Source organism: Cyanistes caeruleus, chromosome 3 (genome assembly GCF_971803275.1).
Source record: "Cyanistes caeruleus chromosome 3, bCyaCae1.hap1.1, whole genome shotgun sequence".
In the NCBI taxonomy this organism is placed as follows: Eukaryota; Metazoa; Chordata; class Aves; order Passeriformes; family Paridae; genus Cyanistes; species Cyanistes caeruleus.
Window position 1 is genome coordinate 103,336,954 of NC_141703.1, and position 20,879 is coordinate 103,357,832.

General features: G+C 36.8%; 1 protein-coding gene across 5 annotated transcripts in view; it reads right to left on the bottom strand.

Annotated features, from left to right (window-relative positions):
- The window catches only part of LOC111941251 (uncharacterized), a 337,983-nt gene that overhangs the window by 132,783 nt on the left and 184,321 nt on the right, over positions 1-20,879 (bottom strand). For 4 of the 5 annotated variants that reach the window (XR_015285175.1, XR_015285176.1, XM_086883483.1 and 1 more), the window contains one exon: positions 806-850. Coding sequence is in view for 2 of the 5 variants with exons in the window: in XM_086883483.1 (XP_086739609.1) it covers positions 806-850 (45 nt within the window). In the remaining 3 variants the exon portion in view is untranslated. Of the gene's footprint in view, positions 1-805; positions 851-9,605; positions 10,100-20,879 lie in introns of those variants that run through there. The other variant, XR_015285174.1, reaches the window with a different exon arrangement.

Here is a 20,879-nt window from a genome sequence, read left to right on the forward strand (position 1 = left end):
TGTTGAAGGGAACGGAGTAAACTCAGAGTAAACACTGAGTAAACACAGAGTAAACACATATTCATCGTTTAATATAAAGTGCCAGCACAGAAAGTTTAGCACAACCCTGTAATGTTCAAAGGGATGATGAAGTAGAAGTGACAGACAACTGCTTTATTCTCCAACTGCAGGATCTATAATAATCCTAGTTACGTTTAGAGAACTCTGTGTATTTTGATAATGATATGGGAAAAATAGAGGTGAAGGAAGAGATGCAACCGAGTACTGGAGAACATGTGTTACACTGAAAGTCTTAAGAGATCTCAGATCTATTTTAGCTGACTTGAACAAATATATAGCAGTCATTATAGGAAAACAAATGCCACCTATAAGTGCCTGCAGAAAATAATGGAACAATGGTTCAAAGCTGAAGCTGGTCAAATTTAAGCTGGATAAAAGGCACAAATTTTGATACTTCATTTCATGAAATAATCACTTTTTCTATGAAAATAAATAGTGGATTAAATAAAAATAATTTCCTGCTTCAAAGAAAAAAATGCAAGGGAGTAATAGCATAAAATGTACAAATTGAGAATTTACACTACATGATGGCCCATTCTGATTTGAAACCCAGCCCTGTGCTGTGAGGAGAAGCACCATGTCTGAGCTCCTCAGGAGCCATTTGAAATGCAGAGGGAGCATCCTCTCACTGTCCTGGGAAAGCTGCTGTGGGATGGAGAGCAGCTGCACTGCCCCCAGCTCTGTGTGCCAGGGGATGGTCATGGTGACTGGGACAAGGACTTTGGGGAGTGCTCTCAGGGCTTACCTGCAGCTTGTGGAGCAGCCAACACCTGGAATGGCAGCGGTACACCTGGAAGAGACACAGCACATGAGAACAGGGATACAGGACTCCTGCAATAAACTAGCTGAGTTTCACCTGGTATTTCAAAAAGAAGCTTGTTTCAAAGGAAGATATAATGTTAAATCCTGTAACTATGCAATTTAAAGACAAAAAGTTCTTTTTTTTTAACAAGACTTGATGAACTTTAACAAATTTAAGGGAATTGTCATATACCAGTAGCTGAAACAACAAGATAACATGGTACAAAATCTTCTGTCTTGCAGGCCCCATAACCTTTCAGCACATCAAGCTAGGGGAACTCTCTTGCTGGATGCACATTTAGTTGTGTGGTGAGCTTTGCATGCAAATAAATTCACAATTTTATTACTTTTATAAAGTAACCAACTCAATTTCTTAGACTAAATTTTAGCCCTTGAAAGTTCTTTTTTCTCTTTGCAGACTGTTAGAAAATATATAGAATGAATCAATGCACAAACCCTATATTTTTTCTCATCTTCACAGCAAACACAAAGTTGTGTTTAGCAGAATACATAGGGAAAGTATTAATCTACAATCACATGTCTAGTGCAATAAATACAATACTAAAGGAAAACACATGTAGCAGAACCACTATGCTGGCAGAAGATATTTAGCTTACACAGTAAGAAATCCTCTGAGCTGTTTGCAATCAACAGATCATATTTAGCGCCTTCCTTTCATTAACATGGAGTTTTTCAAGAAGTGGGATAAGTTAGAAAATTGTTGTTACACTCAGAGAAAGCGCAGGATTTTAAACAAAGAACCCTTCTGTTTCTGAGAGCTCAATTAGTATTAATTACAAGTTTAAAGAAGCACCACAACATATTCACACTGATAGTATAGGCATATCTACAGCATAATTACTGTGACTTCAATAAGTGCAGTCATGCAAATACATGCCCTTCTAGGATCAAAGTGGTGGCATATCCAGTCCAAGCTGCTGCTGTCAGAGGCGACTGTGTTTCACATTCCCGTTCATGAATGTATCATTTTCTACCTTGCAGATAGTTAGGTGTTCATGGAAAAATATGACCACTTTATTGGGAGTCTCCTCCAGAACACTGCTGCTTTGATGGCTAGAAATATTCTAACTTCCAGTCTGATTTTCTGCCAATTATTTCTGTCCCAGCATTGTTCTTCAGACTAGATTGCTCTCCTTTACTCACAATTCTCCTGTTCTCACTGTGTACCTTTTCTCTTGGTCTTTATTTTATTGAAGAGAAATAAAGCAGTTAGTATCCTCACAATAACCTTTCCCTTCCCACTATTTGTTTTAGTCCCATTTCTTTCACTGTTTGCTACACCTAAATTCATGCTTCCTACACCTGGGCACTCCGAATGCTTGGCAGCATTCCTGGGGAGGTTGCTGTGGTGCCTCATGTGGAGGCATTACTAATTTTATTTCATTATCTGAAAGGTCCAACTTGGTACTATTTTAAATTGCATAAACCTTGCTCATGGACATATCAGACCACTGGAGTTGCAGTTATTTTGGATGAAATTTCTCTTACCTAGTTTTAAGCAGCATCTCTGAGCTAGTGACTTTAGAATCAGAGAGACACTTCACAGCATGATTCATCTGATCTGTTTTTAGATTCTGACTGGATGAAATCTGTTGTGCCCTAGAAATACTCTTCACTGACCATGCCTAAACAAATACCTCAGTTGGAGAGAGCTAGACTGAATCAACAGAAGAGCTTATTTTGTGGTTTATTAATATAGTCAGCTCCTTAATTTCCTTTAAAAAATCTCTAGATAGCAGATATTATATTGCTTGTGCTATTCACAAGCAATCATAACCATGTATAAAACTAAGTTTTCAGACTTCATCCTGTTTCCATTCCCCACAGTCTGTCAATTGTGAAGTTTTCTCTGGATTATCCATTGATGGTACTTTTGAACTGCATATTGAAAATGGTTCTTCTAGTACACTTTTAAAAGACACAGTAACTAGAGGTGGCAAAATTTCACCTCAGAAATCAAGTGTTTATATAATGATTTGACAGAATTACAGTTTAACAATTGATATTCTAGAGTAGCACGTGAGGAGGAACAGGTATTTTAAAATATGCTGAATTGTGGTCAATCATAAATGAAAGGATGTGGACTTGAGAAAGTTCACAGGATGCTTTTTGCCATCTCTACCAAACCTCTTTAACTACATCTGCTAAGCAAAAAGCTTGAAGTGTTTGAATAGGAAAAGATAAACTTTAAAATTTAAAAAAAAACCACAAACACAAAACCAAAACAAACAAGCACAAATATATATTTCTATCATGTTCTCCAATGGAATAATTATGGAATTTTTCTGCAAAAGGAACAGATTAAAATCAGAAGGAATTTGATACTTTCCCTCATGTCCAGAGGAAAATCAAGGTAGTTATTGCACTACATGATCTCACAGTGGATTATTATTTAAAATTTCACTACTGATGAATCTTAAGAATTTACCCAAAATCCTCCAAATATAAGTTATAAAAGAGAAAAAAGTGTAACCACTATATCATTTTTTCTTTGGTTTGTGAAGGAAGTGCTAGTAGAGATAAACAGGTTTTACAGACAGAGGTTTTGCAGCAAGTCACAGGCTGGACCGAATGTCTCAGGAGTTTGACTTGGCCTGTATAAAGTCATGAAGGTTTTCTTCACATCTCACCAATCCTGCTTATATACAAGCATTTGAACAACTTTTCAAGTGACACAAGTGCTAAGACAAAATCCTTTATGAGAGGGGATAAATGAGGAAGTTTTAATGAAAATCACTGTCAGTCATATTAGAGAATATTTGGAAAATTTCTGTACACAAATACAAACAATTCAAAGTGGAGCTATTCACCAAAGCAGAAGTTATGAGCACTTGTTATCCTACTTGGTGCTCAGAAAGCAAAAGTCAGAATAACTCTCAGAAGGGCAAAAACTGAACAACTTCAGTCCTTGAACCACAATACCAAAATTATTAAATTCCAGGTAGTTCAGGCTTATGGACAAATTCATAGACAAACACATAAGCAGATACTGAAGGGTACAGGTAGGATGCCCCCTTTAGCATCACACATTCAAAAATGGTGGATGCCAAGGGACTACAAGGGAAATGGATTACCATCCAGACCCAAAATCCTAGTTACAGAATGTTCAAAGGGATGTGGTTTCACAGAAATATCACTTTTTTCAGAATGTAATTTCTGATAATATTTTAATGTCAGACTATCAACCATCATGCCCCTCATAAACCAAAAACCATCAGATTTTTCATTTTTTATGAAAATTCTATTTTCTTAGGCCAGAACTCTCATAAACAGAACTCTCATGAACATGTCCTTGACAGTGGCGCCATTAAGCACATATGCTGATCTTTCTGAAGTTTCTCTTTTCTGAAATGACTGGTCTCAATTTGCAGTCTGATATGTTTTCTTTCAATACTGCTATAATAACTTTGGATGCTTGCTCTAGTTTGCAAAGTACCCTACTGTCAAGCGTAAACATATTACAAGATTTCTTCACAATACATCCTTGTCAGTAATGTATAAATTCCAGAGCTCTTCTATACATACAAATACAAGGCAAATTTCCACCCCTGATTCTGAATTAGGATGCAATACTACTACCAAAGGCATATCTTTGGCATGTAATAAAAAACAGACAATTTTTCTTCCTGAAAAGTCCCTCTTTCATGATAAACTGTTTTGTTAGGGAAGGGAAAAATCAAATATGAAAAAAAAAATTAAAAAGAAAGAGGCAAATGCTGAGGAAAAGGCATTTAAAAAAAAAGAATCATTGTGATGATCTGAAAATATTAGAAAGGCAAAAGCAACCATGTTTTCTACTTGTTTTCCATTGTTTTCTACATATTTTCTATTGTTTTTTTACCTTAGGATTATGCATCTTCTTGCAGATCAGAAAACAAATCATATTCTGGGCTGTATCCAAAGCAGCATGGCCAGCAGATGACTCTTACCCTGCACTCCATTCTCATGAGACCCCACCTGGAATTTTGTGTTCAGCTCTGGGGCCCTCAGAACAACGCAAAAGCAGATTTGTTTGTTGGAGAGAGCGCAGAGGAAGCCACAAAAATGATCAGAGGACTGGAGCAACTATCCTATGAAGACAAGATGAGAGAGTTACAATTGTCAGGCCTGGAGGAGAGAAGGCTTGGGGGAAACCTTAGTGGGACCCTTCAACACTTGAGGAAGTTTGGAAAGCTGGAAGTGACTTTTTACAAGAACTTGTAGCAATAAGACAGGGGGGAATGAATTCAAGCAAAAAGAGAACATATATAGGTTAGATACTAGGAAGAGATTCTTCACTCTGAGGGTGGTGAGACACTGGCATGTGTTGCCTAGAGAAGCTGTGAATGCATCCCTCCCTGAATGTCCAAGGCCAGGTCAGATGGGACATTGAGCAACCCATCAATTAGTCAGCAGGTGTCATGGCAAGGGTGTTAGAACAAGGTCATCTTGTCCCTGAAATGAGAGCAGTTGGTCAGAGCACGGTGTTAATAATGCCAAAGCTGTGAGTTTGATCCCTGTAGGGACCACTCACTTTAGGGGTGGAATTGGTGATCCTCTCTAACTCAGAATATTCTCTAAGTTTGTGATCTTTCATGCCCCCTCCAACCAAAACTATTCTGTGATCTATGGTTGTTTGGCATGACCAAATAACAAATATTTTTAGCCTGGGATCATATCACTTGTGACTGTGATTTTAACTTAGCCAGGTTCTCCACCTGAACAAAGCTGTTATTGCTGTTGTTTGGCATGTCTCTTCAAAAGCTAGCAGAAATATCAAGTTATTTTAGACTAACAATATTTCTGTAATGTTGAAGATTTCCTTTCTGTGAATGGGATATAAGCATTAAAGGGACTTCTACTTATCAATAACAGAGGCTCAGAAAATGACAGCCCTGAAAAGAATCTCATACATTTGAGATGCTCCTGGAATCAGACAAACTTCCATTTCAAACCATCACAGAACTATGACACTGAGTGAGAAAATGTGATTTTCTGATCATTTGAGAGTTCATCTTGCATCTGTTATTTATATTCAATGCATCTGGAATGAGACTTGAATAAGGGGCAACAACTTAATCAGATTTTCTAAGGCTTTTGGTAGTGGGGATTATAGACCAAGAAGAATACTCAAGAGCCAGAGACTTAATTTGTTTTGTGTATTAAATCAAAGTGGATGCAGTTAGTCATTCCCAAGTTCATAACAAAGCAAATCCATGTACAGTACCAAAAGGAAATAACTTTTTTTGACTTCACTGATCTATCAGGGCTCTTTGTTTTAAGGAGGCTTTCACATGCTACCAAAATTCAAACACCAGTTTTAAGCTTTGATGATTCTTTGCCCCATAGGTTTCTCCAAGTCCTTGCTCTTAGAAAGTCCACAGTCAGGTTTGAATATTCTGTGTCATTAAGGTAATGTAGAAAAGGATTATCTGAAGAATAAGATCAAAGGATTTTTGGTTGGAATTAACCTGGCAGCACTTTGAGAAACATTGGGTATAAAAGGAGCCTTCTCCTTAAATTTCAGTCAACTGTAATTCATCTCGTAACACCAGACTAAAACCTGGGCTTTCATCTAGTTTTCGCTGCCTTTATTTTATCCAGTAGATCATTAGGATGTGCAACATGATAAACTACTGTCCTTGAAATGATGATTTACAACATTGTTACATATCATAAAAAAGTGCAGTGTCAAAATTGCTTAAAGCCAGAGAGCAAATTGCTTAAAAATGGTCCCAAACTGCAGAATTCTCCACTGAGCAAGAAGATCACAGTCTCTTTGTTCTGGTTTGGCATACTATGGCAGATATGAACTGCACTGTTTATGAAAGAAATTGTGCCTGATAATCCTTTCTATGTAAACCACAGAACTTGCCAACATCCAGGAGGCATCTTCTGTATTAAAAAAAACCTCCAAACAACAAACCCTCCTTCGCCCTGTTTTTGACCTTGGTTCAGAGAAGCTGAATTGGCTCCTATATCACAATGGAGGTTACAAAACCGTGGTGCTTCTAGAGGGATTTTGATGTATTTAAGAAGGGGAATAAGATGTTTAGATGATTTACTCCTTCATTTTAATGAATGGCCTGAAAGGGAAAAGAGAAATCTCTGTCTCTTAGCCACCGTTGGCTGAAATGAAGTAAAAGGCCTCAAACTGACAGTCTGAACTTTAGCTTGAATCAACCAGATGAAAAGTTGGCACATGGCTCAAGCAACTGCCCAAAAATTTTTCAGAACCTCAGTGTCACAACACTAGAGAGACAGGACCATGTGTGTTTTGGGGCAAGACATCAACACATGGTAAAAACCACCCTACAAAAATACCAATGGAAATAAAACTTAATGGTTTCACAATCATGTTTTCATTGCTCATGGAGATGTAACTTTTCCCTTCAACACCAAGTCTTACACATCTTGCACTGCAGTGCTCCTCAGCTCCTTACAGGAGAAGAATAATTATTTCAAGAAATGAGAATGAATATAATTAAGATCAGATCCTTCCCTTGGTAAACTGTGTAGACTGCCGTGAATACAGAAATTATTTTGTTATCAATTACATTAAAATGGACAAGAAGAAAGCCTTCCACTTAAAAAAAAAAATATCTTTCTTCCAGTAGCAAATATCTTTCTTTAAAAAAAAGAAGTTAAAACTGAATGTTTTATTCACATGAGATTAATTTCAAGCAGTGTTTGAATACCAAATACAACAGCACTGTCCTCTTGCACTGTTTGTGCTATTCATATGACAGAATATTTAATCTTTTAATTTATCATTGCAAGGTATAAAAATGGAGAATTTCACATAGCATTTCCACACAGTGTATGAATTTGTAAAGTGCAGTGAGTACATGAAAATGTTTGCCATCATTTACATGCATCTGTAGTTCAGCAGGAATATCAGAATTTCTTATTACATCTAACAGCCTCCACAAAAGACAAGCAAATAGATTCTTCTCTTAAACTAATGGGACTAGTTAATGGACATTCTGGAGAAAAGGTACAGATTGCAATCATGTCAAAGTCCAGCTGAAAACGGAATTAATATGCAGGGTATAAATTATCCAGAATGAATCCAATTAATCCAGATTGTGACCAGATTGATTATTTAAGATAATGGGCTTCCTACTTTTTATTGTTAATGTTTAATTGCTTATATTGCATATTTATATTTTATATTTATATACATGCTCATATTTTCCAATGTAGTTTTTGGTTGGTTTTTTTTGCTGGATAATTTTGGCCCATAAATGTGCAGGGTAGGCCAAAACCTTTTTTTTTTTAAAAAAGCCTGCTCTTATTTGAGGGCAACGTACAGTTAATTCAGATACATCCTTTCATTTCAAATACTCAGTCCTCAGTCCTCAGTTAAACCATCCTAAAGTTCAGAATACACCCTGAGAAAATACTGCCCTTGATACACTCATAAATATTAATTACATTTATAGGACAGCAACACAAATTCTACAAAGTACCATAGGTACCTACAGTTTTTTAAAGAGTAGGAAATATACAGATAGAAATGATGTAATTATTAGTGTTTCTGGAACTTTTAACTGTTTCACAATTCACCCTCCCACCATCCCCCCCACTCCCCTCAATTTTAACAAGAATAGCTGGAATAAAATTAATCTCATACCGATAATAAGAAGAAAAATTATATAGCTTGCAATAATACAGACCATCATATAGTAACAGAAGCTACTAAAGCAAACTATTTAACAGTAAAATTCTAATAAAATAGTAAACCATCAAAATTTACGAACAACCACAGACAGTTAAAATGTCACAGAACAGATGTAATAAACACAACTCAAAACCCAGGCACATCTATGCCGAGGCAAGTACACTGCACATTTTCATTTTTGGGGAGGAAATGTAACATGTAGCAGCTAAAGGAATAACAAAGCAAAAGGAAACAAAGTACAAACATAAGGATTCTCAAAGGTTAATGGTTACACCGCAGGTTTATAATCACTGATCACATTTTTACTACCTATGCCTTCATACAATTCTCTTTTCTCTTCCCCCTGAAGATGGCAGGACTATTATGTGTTGATTTTGTGTGCTTTTTTAGTTGTCTTTTCTAGAAGTGCAAATCTCAAAAAATTGGCATTGTAGAGCTCAAAAATGAAAAAAAAAAGAACAGACAAAATACTGGAACAAAAAAGTTATTGCAGAGAAACAGAAATCCATTACTTTCATACTTTGCCAAACTAATAATATGCACTTGGAAAGAAAAGCAAAATCTTATTTTAAATGGCATTTGCTAAAGCTACGTTAACAAAAGGATTTGTGGCCCTGTCACAAAAAAACATTGACCCTTGACCTTTTTTTCAGTTTAGAGAAGGAGAATAGCCAGTATCTTGTGTATCAAACAAATGTTTGTTTTGTATAAACCTTCTCCCAGTTTTCTTAGTTTGCTGCAAAAGCGGAGGAGGGGGAAAAAAAAAGGACGATAAAAAAAAGAAAAGAAGAAGAAACTGCCCCGAACGAAAGGCTCGATTCAGAAACAGTGCAAGGCTGCTTCTAAACAGTCATGTGACTTTTTTTTTGCTAACAGCCATGTGCTCGCGTATCATTTTACTCTGAAATAACTCTGCGGATTTCAGCTCAACCTGCCTTTGCTTATAATGCATGACATAGCCTGTGAGGGAGCCTGAGAACTGTCCCTCTTCAAAAGCAAGGTTCCCATGCTTGGCCTGTAACCATGGAAGCAGATGCCTTTTTTGCTTACCCCTGCTTACCTCTTTGCAGCCACGAGCTGCTCCCTATTGTTAAAAGGGGTACGCCTTGATTTTTCTTCATCGTGACTGAACTTGCCTCTTCTTCAAAGGGCACGATGCTGCAGGTCATTGGTCTAGACTGTTTGCACGGTCCAGAGAACAGCCTTGATGTAACCCTTGCTCCGTCTGTGCCACACCACCAGCCGTGCGACTGCAGACTGTAGGGGGACATCGGAGATCTGTATTTGAAAAGAAGTCCGTCCGATTTTGCCATTGTGCCTTTTCAGTCATCGATCGAATGAATATCGAACCTTCTGTCGTTGCATGTGTGAAATAGATAGCTTAGCAAGCACTTTTGTGCCCAAACCTGTGCAGTGGGCCAAACTCTCTTCCTTTATTCACAAGTATTATTGGTTTTTGTAGTATAGTAATTTCTTAGGAACTTTAATAACAGTGTTTTAATGTTAGACCAGCCTCGCAGCAGGATCTCTTTGTTTTAACCTGCTTGATTTAGCACTTTTTTCTTTTTTTTTTTTTTTTTTAAGGTGCTTTCTCTTTTTATCATTTCCTGTTGAACATCAGCCCTCTTAAAGAGCAAGGGAGGCTGATTTGGAATCGGTATGAACAGCCCAGAGTTGTGATGGTTTTCAAAACAAGATACCGACTGGAGGCTTGCTGCCCTAAGGCTTTAAAAATAACACAGGAGAAAAACAAACGTGAACTTGGAAAGCTTCCAAAATTAATTCAAAGAGTAAAAAAAAAAAAAAAAAAAATATTGCTTTTTGCTTCTTTGTTAAATACAGTAAATTAGATAGCCTTAAAGAAAAGACAGTAGTCTAATAGATACAATAACCTGACAGTGGTGACTAGAACCCTAAAAGAGTTTACATTCTTTTTTTCCCTTGATACAGAAATGCAAATAATTTGGAAAATTAACATGTGATAACATGGGTTTTTGCTCTTTTGTACCAGTGCAAAAAAAAATTTTTGGTCAACTTTTTTTTTTTTTTTAAATATGTATTTTATTTAATTTTAAAGATGAAAGAGTTAAAAGTCCACATCACTGCAAGGAACTATGAAAATAATGCTAAACCACTGAGAAAATGTAGCTGAAATGTTCAGTCAAAGAGTTCAGCAGAACTCCAGGAATTTCAGGGAGGAGTGAAGAAAAAGATTCTCTAACAACTTCGAATTTAAAAAAACAAACAAACAAACAGAATTGTAGCTAACGTGGAAAATTATATCAGTCGGTAAGCAAGTTTTTACTCTTCTTTTAACGGAACGGAGAAACTCTGATCACTGCTTGTCAGAAAAACAATAATCTAGAGAAAGCCATCAGCACCTACTCGTTGTACAATATGCCAGCCTCTACTCTGTTCTAACAAAATTTGGATTGCATCAAAAAAGGGCTTATATATTCTTCAGGGTGCTGCTAACCCAGCAGACATCAGTATATATATTTTTGAGATACCACTGTCTCATACTTCAAGGCATACCTATTTTCTCTAATTGCCGCAGGCAAAGGGGAGGTGCACTAAAGAATAAAGAAGGTTATTGTGACAGATGAAACATAATTCACAATGAGTACTCTTTTCATCCAGCCTTAAGTAGCAGAGGATTACTCCAAGCTGAATTTTAGGGGAGTATGTATGATCTGATTTAATAATATGACGACAGGACACAAGCTGAAAGGCAATATAAACCAATTATGCTTTTGCTGATTGTTTGTGGGGTTTTGTTGTTGGGGTTTCCTACCCCCCTCCCCAACCCTTTCTCTTTTCTGGAAATAGAAGAAATATTAACGTGAAGAGGGTCTGAAGAAACATGGGGAAAAGTAAGAAATGCCAAGAAATAAAAGTTGGGATTTTCTGGAATGGATATTGACAAATACTTGTTCTATATTTCTGCTTCATGACACTTTAATGAAATAAGATCAGGCCTTTTCTTCAGTAATTAAGCGCTGTGAAAGTAGGTAAACTAATTTTGATACACTTACTGAACTTGTCTTGTTTCTGAGAAATTCATACTTGAGTCTTCTAAAAATGCTGTATGATGTCAAGTTTAGATGTAGATAACTGTGATAGCAAAATAACTTTCTGCTAAGTGTGTGTCCATTGCTTTTCTGAGTCACTGTTTTAATATTTAAACAGTAAATGGGTAAGCTTGCATGAGTATTTTATGTTTGTTTCCTTATAGCGTGCTTTGGAAAATAAGAGCTTAGCACAAGTTACTGTATTGCATTCTGAAAGAGTTCACCTTTTTATAGCTTCAGGTTTCATCAAAAAAACTCTTTTTGTATGATCTAAAATTGCATTCAGAATGTCTGGACTTTTTAGCTAGTTAAACTGCAGAAAATGCTAAGGTGCTTGGCAAAAAAGAAATAAACAATGTCACATTTTGTGTATAGAAATGTTAATTGAGATTAATTACTTTTTAAAGTAATAGGTAACTTTTAAAAATCCATTTTAATGTAATTTCATTTAAATATTCATTGATCTTCTCAAAGAACATTTCTATAAATTTTGTATAAGTTAGTATGCAAAATAAAACTATTTTTAGATGTGGATTCTAATTGTGTTTTTGGAGTGTTGAGGTTTTTTGAATCACAGACAAAAAACCTCAGACAAGCATGAGTTAAATGTTTATTTTCATATATTTTGGATTTTTTTAATGATACAAAATCTGCTTAGGAGCGGAGCTAATAAAACTGTGCTTCTAACTTAAAATTAATTATTACTAGAGGTTAGATTACATCTCTGAGATTTTGGACTGAAATACAAAATAAAGACTAATTGGAACAGACTGTCTGTTATTCAGTGCTGCTATATGTCAGACTAGCTAAGACGATTTAACAACTTAACATCTAATATTCCATAAACAAACAGCAAATAAATGTCATAAAAACAAGCACATTAAATTATTATATTTTATAAAACAGAAAAGAATGGGGCTGTTTTGTCTTTCTAGAGACTGCTTCTGAACTATTCTCTTACATAATACAATTTCATGTCGTACTTAAAAGAAATCATAAAACCAGTGTAAGAATTTCATAAACACCGTAAATAATTAGGTGGATTTTGGTGAATAAGCAGTATGCATTAAGCCCACAGCAGTACTATATTTTAAAGAAAGAATGGGCAGTCAGAAAATGTATAAAATGCAGTAAGGGAGCAGCTAGATTGAAAGCATACATTTTAATATTTTAGTTCGCGAGGGGAGCGGCAGCCAAAAGACCATTCTAACCACCTGACAAACAGCAACAAACAACAGCCCTCGAGTCAAAATATTTATTAGGGAGTCATGTCAACGTACAGGCTAGCATATGTGCCAAGGAGAAATTATTCTATTATCTTCAGCTGAGTGAACCAGCAACAATGAATGTACAGATTTGTAAATATACATGGAACTGAGAACGTTCTTTCAAATCACACATCCATTTAATTTTCATTGATCATTTAAAAAATACATCAAAAAGCGTGAAGTACAAGTTACATTAATTCCTGTGACAATTTTTATCCAAATGTTATTCTTGCCCTGTCACTTTGCACTTAAAATCCATGGTAATGTTTCTTACTAAGAAATATATACTTTAGCATTTGTTTCAGGAGTCAAGTGGCATTTTAGCTGCACTGAACAACATTAATTTAAGCAAGATATCTTCTATTAATAAACTTTCAAAAAATGTATATTTTAGGGACATTCCTATCATAGACTTGTTTTGTTCTCTTCAAAATTAGTTTGAAGCATAACTTATTATTGACATAGCACATAAAACTTTCAGCAAAATTGCAGATGAATGTTTTCTTTGGAAAAGTAGGAAAAAGAGCACACAACAGATGACGCCTGTGTGCAACAAAAGAATCTCTTAAGATGAATAATATTTTAATACTGAAACAAACTACAAGCACTAATATAATCTACAAATTCCAAAACATATAGTATTACACATTATTTAGTTATTTTCTGCAAAACACACATCAGGCTGAATGAATATATACCAAATTCACCACATAGTTTTTAATTGCCAGTGTTGAGATTTTTTTTAAAGAGAAGAGGGAGGGGAAAAGAGCTCTTCCCTTCCCCTGCAAACTGCTGTGATTTTAACCAAATCTAAGTGTGCAGGTACAGCTGTCTTATCCCATAGTCCACAAAGCTTTAAAATCCTACGACTGAAATTAAGATTTATAATATTTTGGGAGCAGCAAAGAGTACAGCAACTCAGGGAACAACACTGGGAATGTAAGAAATGAGAGACTTTGATTCTATACGACAAGCTGGATGGGAGTCAAAGCTGCCACATGTGGTGTGAAAAAATGCCACCCTGGTGTGAACAAAGGGTTTAAAATGGAGTCAAGAAGCGTGCAAGCTCAATGTCTAAGCTTTTCCTGTGAATTGTACTGCCACAACCTGCAGGATATCAAGTGGGCTGGGAAGAATAGAGTGCCTTTGGAAGCTACAATGGAGTAGCAGTGGCCGTCGGTGCGTTGGGGTTTCTATTGTTTTGCTGTTCTTGTTTGTGTGGCACCACAATGCGCTGCTCTACTTCAGCGAGAAATTAAACCCTAAGCACCAAAAATAAAGTCACAAAATTCACCGAGAAACTGATGAATGCAGTAACTTGGGTCTGGCTTATTGTAGTCCTGCTTTACAGCTCAATGAGAGAATTTACCAGCTGGATTGTGCATTTTACTGGGGCCCGAACTGCAATCTCACACATGCAAAAAAAAGAAGGAAAAGAAAAAAAAGAGTAATAGATGTTGCTCAATAAATATCTCTATGGCCTTTCACTGAGATAATCATTGCAATAATACAAACATTTGTTAGGTTTATTCAAATAGAAAGAATGTTGCACCTTATTTCCATCAACAGCTTTCCTCCTTTTATTGCAACATAAAACTGATAATCTGCATATTCAGTTCAGAAAGAACTATCTTTTAGAAATAATCTATGTAACAGCCTAAAAATGTATGGCTCACACACTCACAAAACTGTTATGCTAACACTGTTCAACAGAGAAAGTACTAAAAATCACAAATATCCTACCTAAATAAAGCAAATGCCATGTAGTTAAGGCAAAAGGAATACTAAGAAGGGAAACAATCAAATATATTTTCCAAAAATATCTGAACAGCAAAAAGTACAGTTTCCTTGAAAAGAAAATAGATTACAGTTACTAGAATTCCTGAACAAAATAAATTAAAATCCAAGAAAGCACACAAACAAAACCTGATAAACAGTAGATTTTCTAAGAATTAAAGAAACCTTCCTATATTCCTATATAGCTTCCTATATAGCTTTCCTATATTACATTTGCATTTTTTATCAAGGATTAGGTCAAAAGCCACTGATTTTTAGTTTATGAATGCAGGTCAAGACAAGAACATTTTTCTATTTACTCTGTGTAACTCTGTATAGAAATCAATCCGTTACTTTCATTACAAGCACACAATCAATTCCATTTAAAGTACAATGCAACAGCCAAGTCCAAGGACAATATGGATCACTGAAAATCCTTCATACTATGCACTGAATTTATTCACTTTGACTGGGATGATTTTTCTTCTCATTAGTATTCACCAAGCTTTCACAAACAAACTTATCCCAGCTTCACCTGTTTTTAGCCCAAAGCATAAACCAAAACAAAGCAAACAGTAATTTACTGATACTATGCCATTGTGTAAGTATTGCTTTTCAGTAAATAACACAAATTATCCCTTAAAGAACAGTTTTATGTGCCTAAGTCATACTGAGCCACGAATATTTCTACAGCTGCAGTAAGACAGGACTACATGTTACATAAACCATACAACATCCACACATGCAGACATATGTGATTAATGTAGATGATGTATTTAAGCACTCTGTCTTAAACAACTATTTTTTATCACCTTACAAATACTTGTAAACATGCTCCTCTCATTTTTCTCTCCCTCATAATGCTCTTTTGAAGTTCCTAGGGGACACAAAGACAAGGTATTTAAAAACTGTAAAATATTATAAATGTCTTTCCCTACATTCCCAAGGAATTTGCTGTGATCATTTGGACAGATGCAATTTAGCCATTTTTATAATGGTTCATAATTTTATAACATTTTCATATGTTCATAAATAAATGTTCATAATTTCTTCAACGTTTCTAGTTCAACATATTAAAATCTAGAGATACTATCAGATTTTAAAACTGTAAAACTCCAAACAGTACTTTTATTTATGGTATTTTTTATTTATTTTAATTATTCAGGTTTATTTTGCTGGTTTACTTTTGTTCCCAGCCTACTTTTTCTACTTAGTTTCTCTGTCATCTTAGTATTTGTTGGGGTTTTAAAACATTATTTTACCTTTCTGTCTGCCTGAAACGTAAGCCTGTCCAAAAAAAATATTTTAAAAATAACAGAACAGATTGAAAAATGTTCTGTTCAGAGATTTCTGCACAATAAAATCTTATCTTGAATATTCTTAGCATTTGTTTCTTATTTGTGCTTTTATCGATCACTTTGTCCAACTACATCTCTCTCACCCCAAGAAAACATCAGAAAATAAAAAATGAATATTGGAATATTGCTCCAGAACGTGCAGCCCAATGCAGACTAACAACGCAGCATGTTTCCATGTCCAACATTTCCTCAGCTTTGATAATTTGAGATATGTAATCTCTGGGTGTTTCCTAGGGTACCATCTCCTTTTTTTAATCCAGAGTATGTTTTTAAGTCGATCTTAAATTGCTGTCCCTGCCCAGTGGCCATCCTCTCTTGGGCAGGAGCCAGCAGTGCACACACATACGTACATACGTGTGCACGTACAGGTGGGAATGTGCCTGCTCTGCCTTGTTATTTCAGCTGAGCCTCAGACTGGGGCTCTTGTGAACCATTTGCATTTATCTCTGCCAAGCCTCACTGGATGCATTTTGGTCATAAAGAAAATTGCACAATGCTGAATTTCTTACTCACATATAACAGCGTGTAAATAGGCGAAGGGTTCACAGCACTGTGAGGGGAGAAGCTGTCCTGACAGACTTGCAGTTATCCCTACTGCAAACCTTAAACAAGCATACATAAACATCTTTTTCCTCTTGTTCAGCTGTGTTTACTTGCCACTGCTTCCCTCCCCTGGCTTCCACCAGCTCATTTTTCCCCACCTCCCGAACCTGTTTATTTTCTTTCTCCTGCCTCTCTGCCAGCTGCATTGCTGAAGGATCCCCCAAAATCTGCAGCCCCACACACCCTTGTCCCAGGGGCACCCTCAGCATGTGAGTGGGGGGCAGGACTGAACTGGTTAATTCTATATGGGCAGGAAGAGGCACAACTCTGTCTTTGAGAATACAAAGCTGGACAGTTTGGAAGAATTGCATTAAACGTAAGATGTAATATCTGCAAGTGAGATAGAAGGGATACTGTTGGGAGCGGAAAAATCACTTTCCCAGAATGCTCTCCATCTATTCAGACATTAAACAGCTGAGATGTGTGCACTGAAGAGGTTAAGCTTTTCTGCTGAGAGCTGGACACTGAGCCACTGAGCAGCCCTCGCCTCTCCCTCTGACTCTGCGCCAGCCCGGGGAGCCGTGACACCAATTTCACCAGCAATCTGCCCCCAGGGGCTATTTTAAGACTGCCCCAGACCCATCTGCAAAGCTGGCCCCAGAGAGCCAGCTCAGGTCTGTTTGACATGCTACAGAACAGCTATGTAATCCAGCTCAGAGCCTGCAAATAAGCAATATAAGCGATCTTTATTTATTATCAGCAGAAAATAATTCCAAGCTTTCCTGACTCAACTGTGTAAATTAACAAACAAGGCTCTTCTCTGGCTAAAATTCACGCTGGACCAGCACAACAACCACCTCCAAAATCAGCTTATCCCTCTCACCCAAGATCATTTGTTAGGGCAGATCCTTCTGCCATCTCCCAAAGCCTGCTGGATATAGATCCTGTGAGCCTCACAGGCCAGTCTAGGTAACAAGACCAGATGCACAAGAAGCAGAGGACCACGTGGGGAAAACACAGTCTGACAGACCTCCTCCAGGATGGAAAACTACCCCCCAAACATCTGCTTCACAGCCACTGCCCCTGGATGAAGCTGTCAGAGTGGTAAGAACAAATATCAGGGCACTCAAGAGCTTGATGCTATGTCCTTAACCTTTGCCCATCCCCTGAAGAAGATGCCTGGAAAAATCAGTCCAGAAAAGTATGAGGTTAGGAAAAATATCACCACCCTCTTCAGCTACTACCATTGCTGAGCATTTACTACCACATGGGGTAGTAAAGTCAATTCAATTTTCCCTGTGTGCAAGTGCTGGAGGTCATCACTTGGAATAAATGCCAAAATTATTCTGATTTCTTGTGAAAATATATTTAATTTACACTTCTTGCCAGTTCAACAGGAACATCTTTGGTGCAAGCCCACACTCTACCCATCATCCATCCTGTGGTGCTTAAAAATGAGAGACCAAGTGTAACATGAGAGTATTCCCTTCTTGGAAAACACTTTTCATTGCCTTCCACAATTTGTAAATCACCTTCTCTGGGTTTATTTTAGTACCTTGATTCTATTTGAACATAGCTTATTATGATTTAATTTCCTCCTTTCTTTTTTTTAAACAGAGGATGGAGAAGAAAAATAAATCTCTCATGCTCTCAGCATATAACAATTGATATAATAGACTGAAATGGCTCCTTCTAATCACTTGGGGATTTTTAAGTGCATTTTATTGACATGATAAGCCATTATGAGTCCTTCAGACTTGTTATGGTTTATCGTATCAAGGCTTACGGTTTTAAGTAATATTCTTACTATGCATTCACGGCATCCACTCCAACAGCTTTTTTAATCTCAATTAAATACCATTAAAGATATGTATAGTACCTATGCATAAATGGCACTAGAAGAGTGTTTATATGCACTAGTGACCAAATAATGTCAGACTGGCTCAATTGCCTTCCATCTCATCCCATACACCCAGAAGTCTTATTGCTCAGTACAAGTGCATATGAAGACGTAGCATTATTTGGTGGAATTATGTGGGACAAAAGTTTCTGGTGGTGTATTTTTTGCCTAGGGTTTCTTTCTTTCTTTTCTTTAAGTTAGTCAATAAAATGTGATCTGTTTTGCCAAACTCCAGCGGCTGCCTGAGCAGAACTTGAGACCTCTTGATACATTCCAGCAAAATGGACATTACTCCTGGTGTCTAGGACAATATTTGTTCTTCAAAAGAAGTCAAACTCAATGTCAAAACTCACCTTAGAGAGATAAACTCTGACTGCACAGAGCACAACCGTGCAGCTGTCCTGAATGTCCACATAATTCACCTCTGTCTTCCCCAACCTGTGCTGCAGATTTATAGTCTGCCTCTTTATGCCTTTTGCACTGCAGACTACTGTTTTTCCCCATTTCATCTTCCTTTTATCATTACATTCTGACTTCTCCACAGCCCTAGGTCCCCTGCCCTTAGAAGAAGAAAGTGGAAAGCAGCCAAAAAGAGAAGTGTGCAAGGCAGAGGTGAGGCAGTCAAAATGAGTATGGCTGTCAAACTGGCCAGACCTTCCATGAGCAAAAGGCAGGGACTCCTGCATTAGGAGCAGCAAGAAAGAAAGCACTTAGAAGGTTATAAACCCTCTTGGACCTTAAGTGTTATGAATTTATGGCAATTGCTCTAACTTTGAAATAAAAAAGGTGCAGCTGCCTTAGGAGGCTGAACTGGAGAAGAAGACAATTCAAGACCTTCCAAAACAGAGTACAAAAAAAAGGAGTGAGCAGCCTGGCAAAGCAGGCACCACATATGGCCTAAGAAGAGCCATTAAAACACCCAGAGGTACAGTAGAACACCAGTGGCCCACCCTGCCTTCTGGTGTTCTCCCATGCAACCCAAGGGCAGAAACCTTGGGTAGGGGTACAAAAACAGCCCAAAAAAGTACAGTGTTCTTCCAAATAATCTGGGAGCTGTCACCTTGCACAGAGGCTAGGAAGTATTAATCAGCTAATGCTGTATCATGCCTCTTCAAGTAGAAGTATTCTGCACACTTACCTCTAACTTAAGGTAGCAAACTATCTATGCATGGAAGATTAAGAGCATGTGTTATTTAACTAGATATCCCAACAGCTGAAACAAAGACTCTTGTGCTGTAAAACTAAAGAATGGAGATCCAAACTGTAGTTAGAGTTATGGCCAGAAAGATGCACAATTCCTTAATAATTTTTGGTAAAATAGCTGCAAAAATCAAAGTAAGTTTTTCACTGTTGTCAGTTGGCCTGGTACTGAGATTACCTTCAGCACAGAATGTGGTGCCTCTCCTATAATGGATTTTTGAGTTTACGATGCACTCTCAGAATCATTTCAATAAAACCAAAGGCTATCAAATGATTTCATAATCAATTAACACTACAGCTTAATTCCCAGTCTGCTACATCCTTCAGTGCTGCTTGGCCACATAATTGATGTCTAATTTGCCATGCCATAAAAACGGCCTTGTTTATTCTCATTCCATTACCAGTAACTAGCTCATTATTCTAGTGCACTCTGAAGTATTTTAAAAATAAACATGCAAGAAAATTCCATTCTATTCTATATCCATTAGTTATCCATCCAGGTTAAAAACCATGTTGAAATCATAGCCCTTTCTCTTTATACATACCAAGTAACTCATTTGTTGCAGAATATGGTCAATTTTTTAGGAAAGCTTGTCGTGGTAAGACAAGATCAGCAAGACTGATACATATCAATCCTTTAATAAAGTAAATAATTTTAATTTTGTAACTTCCTGCTTTATTTGGACAGCCCAGCATGATAGAAACAGTCCAAAAGTCTCTTCTAAGAAATAACTTTACATTATCATATCCTTATCATCAATAACTTTATTAAGATAATCCAGAACAAAACCATCATGGAACTGCAACTGAAACCTCACAAAAAAATCTGTTTATAGCACAGTAGAAGAAACCCCTTCACCACCACCACAAGGATGTTAAAGTCTGTTTTATATTTGTATTTGAAAAAAAGTCATGTAGCATAGATCAGTGATCAATGGCTTACCTAAAGAGGTAAAAATTGATCAAACAGCTATAAATTTCCCCTCCACTACTTATGAACCAATGGGAGATGGAATTCTTGAAAATAAATTACTGACTACTAAAAGTCAGAAAAGATGTGTTCTTGAGTCCCTTTAACAGAGCAGTTTCAGTGCAGCATTTGAGTGCATATTTCCACATTCATTCAGCCAAATCTGAATTCAGGCAAAAAACCACAAAGACAAAGTCACTTCCTGGAACCCTGGGCCTTTAAACTACTGTCCTGATCTCATCTAGTCA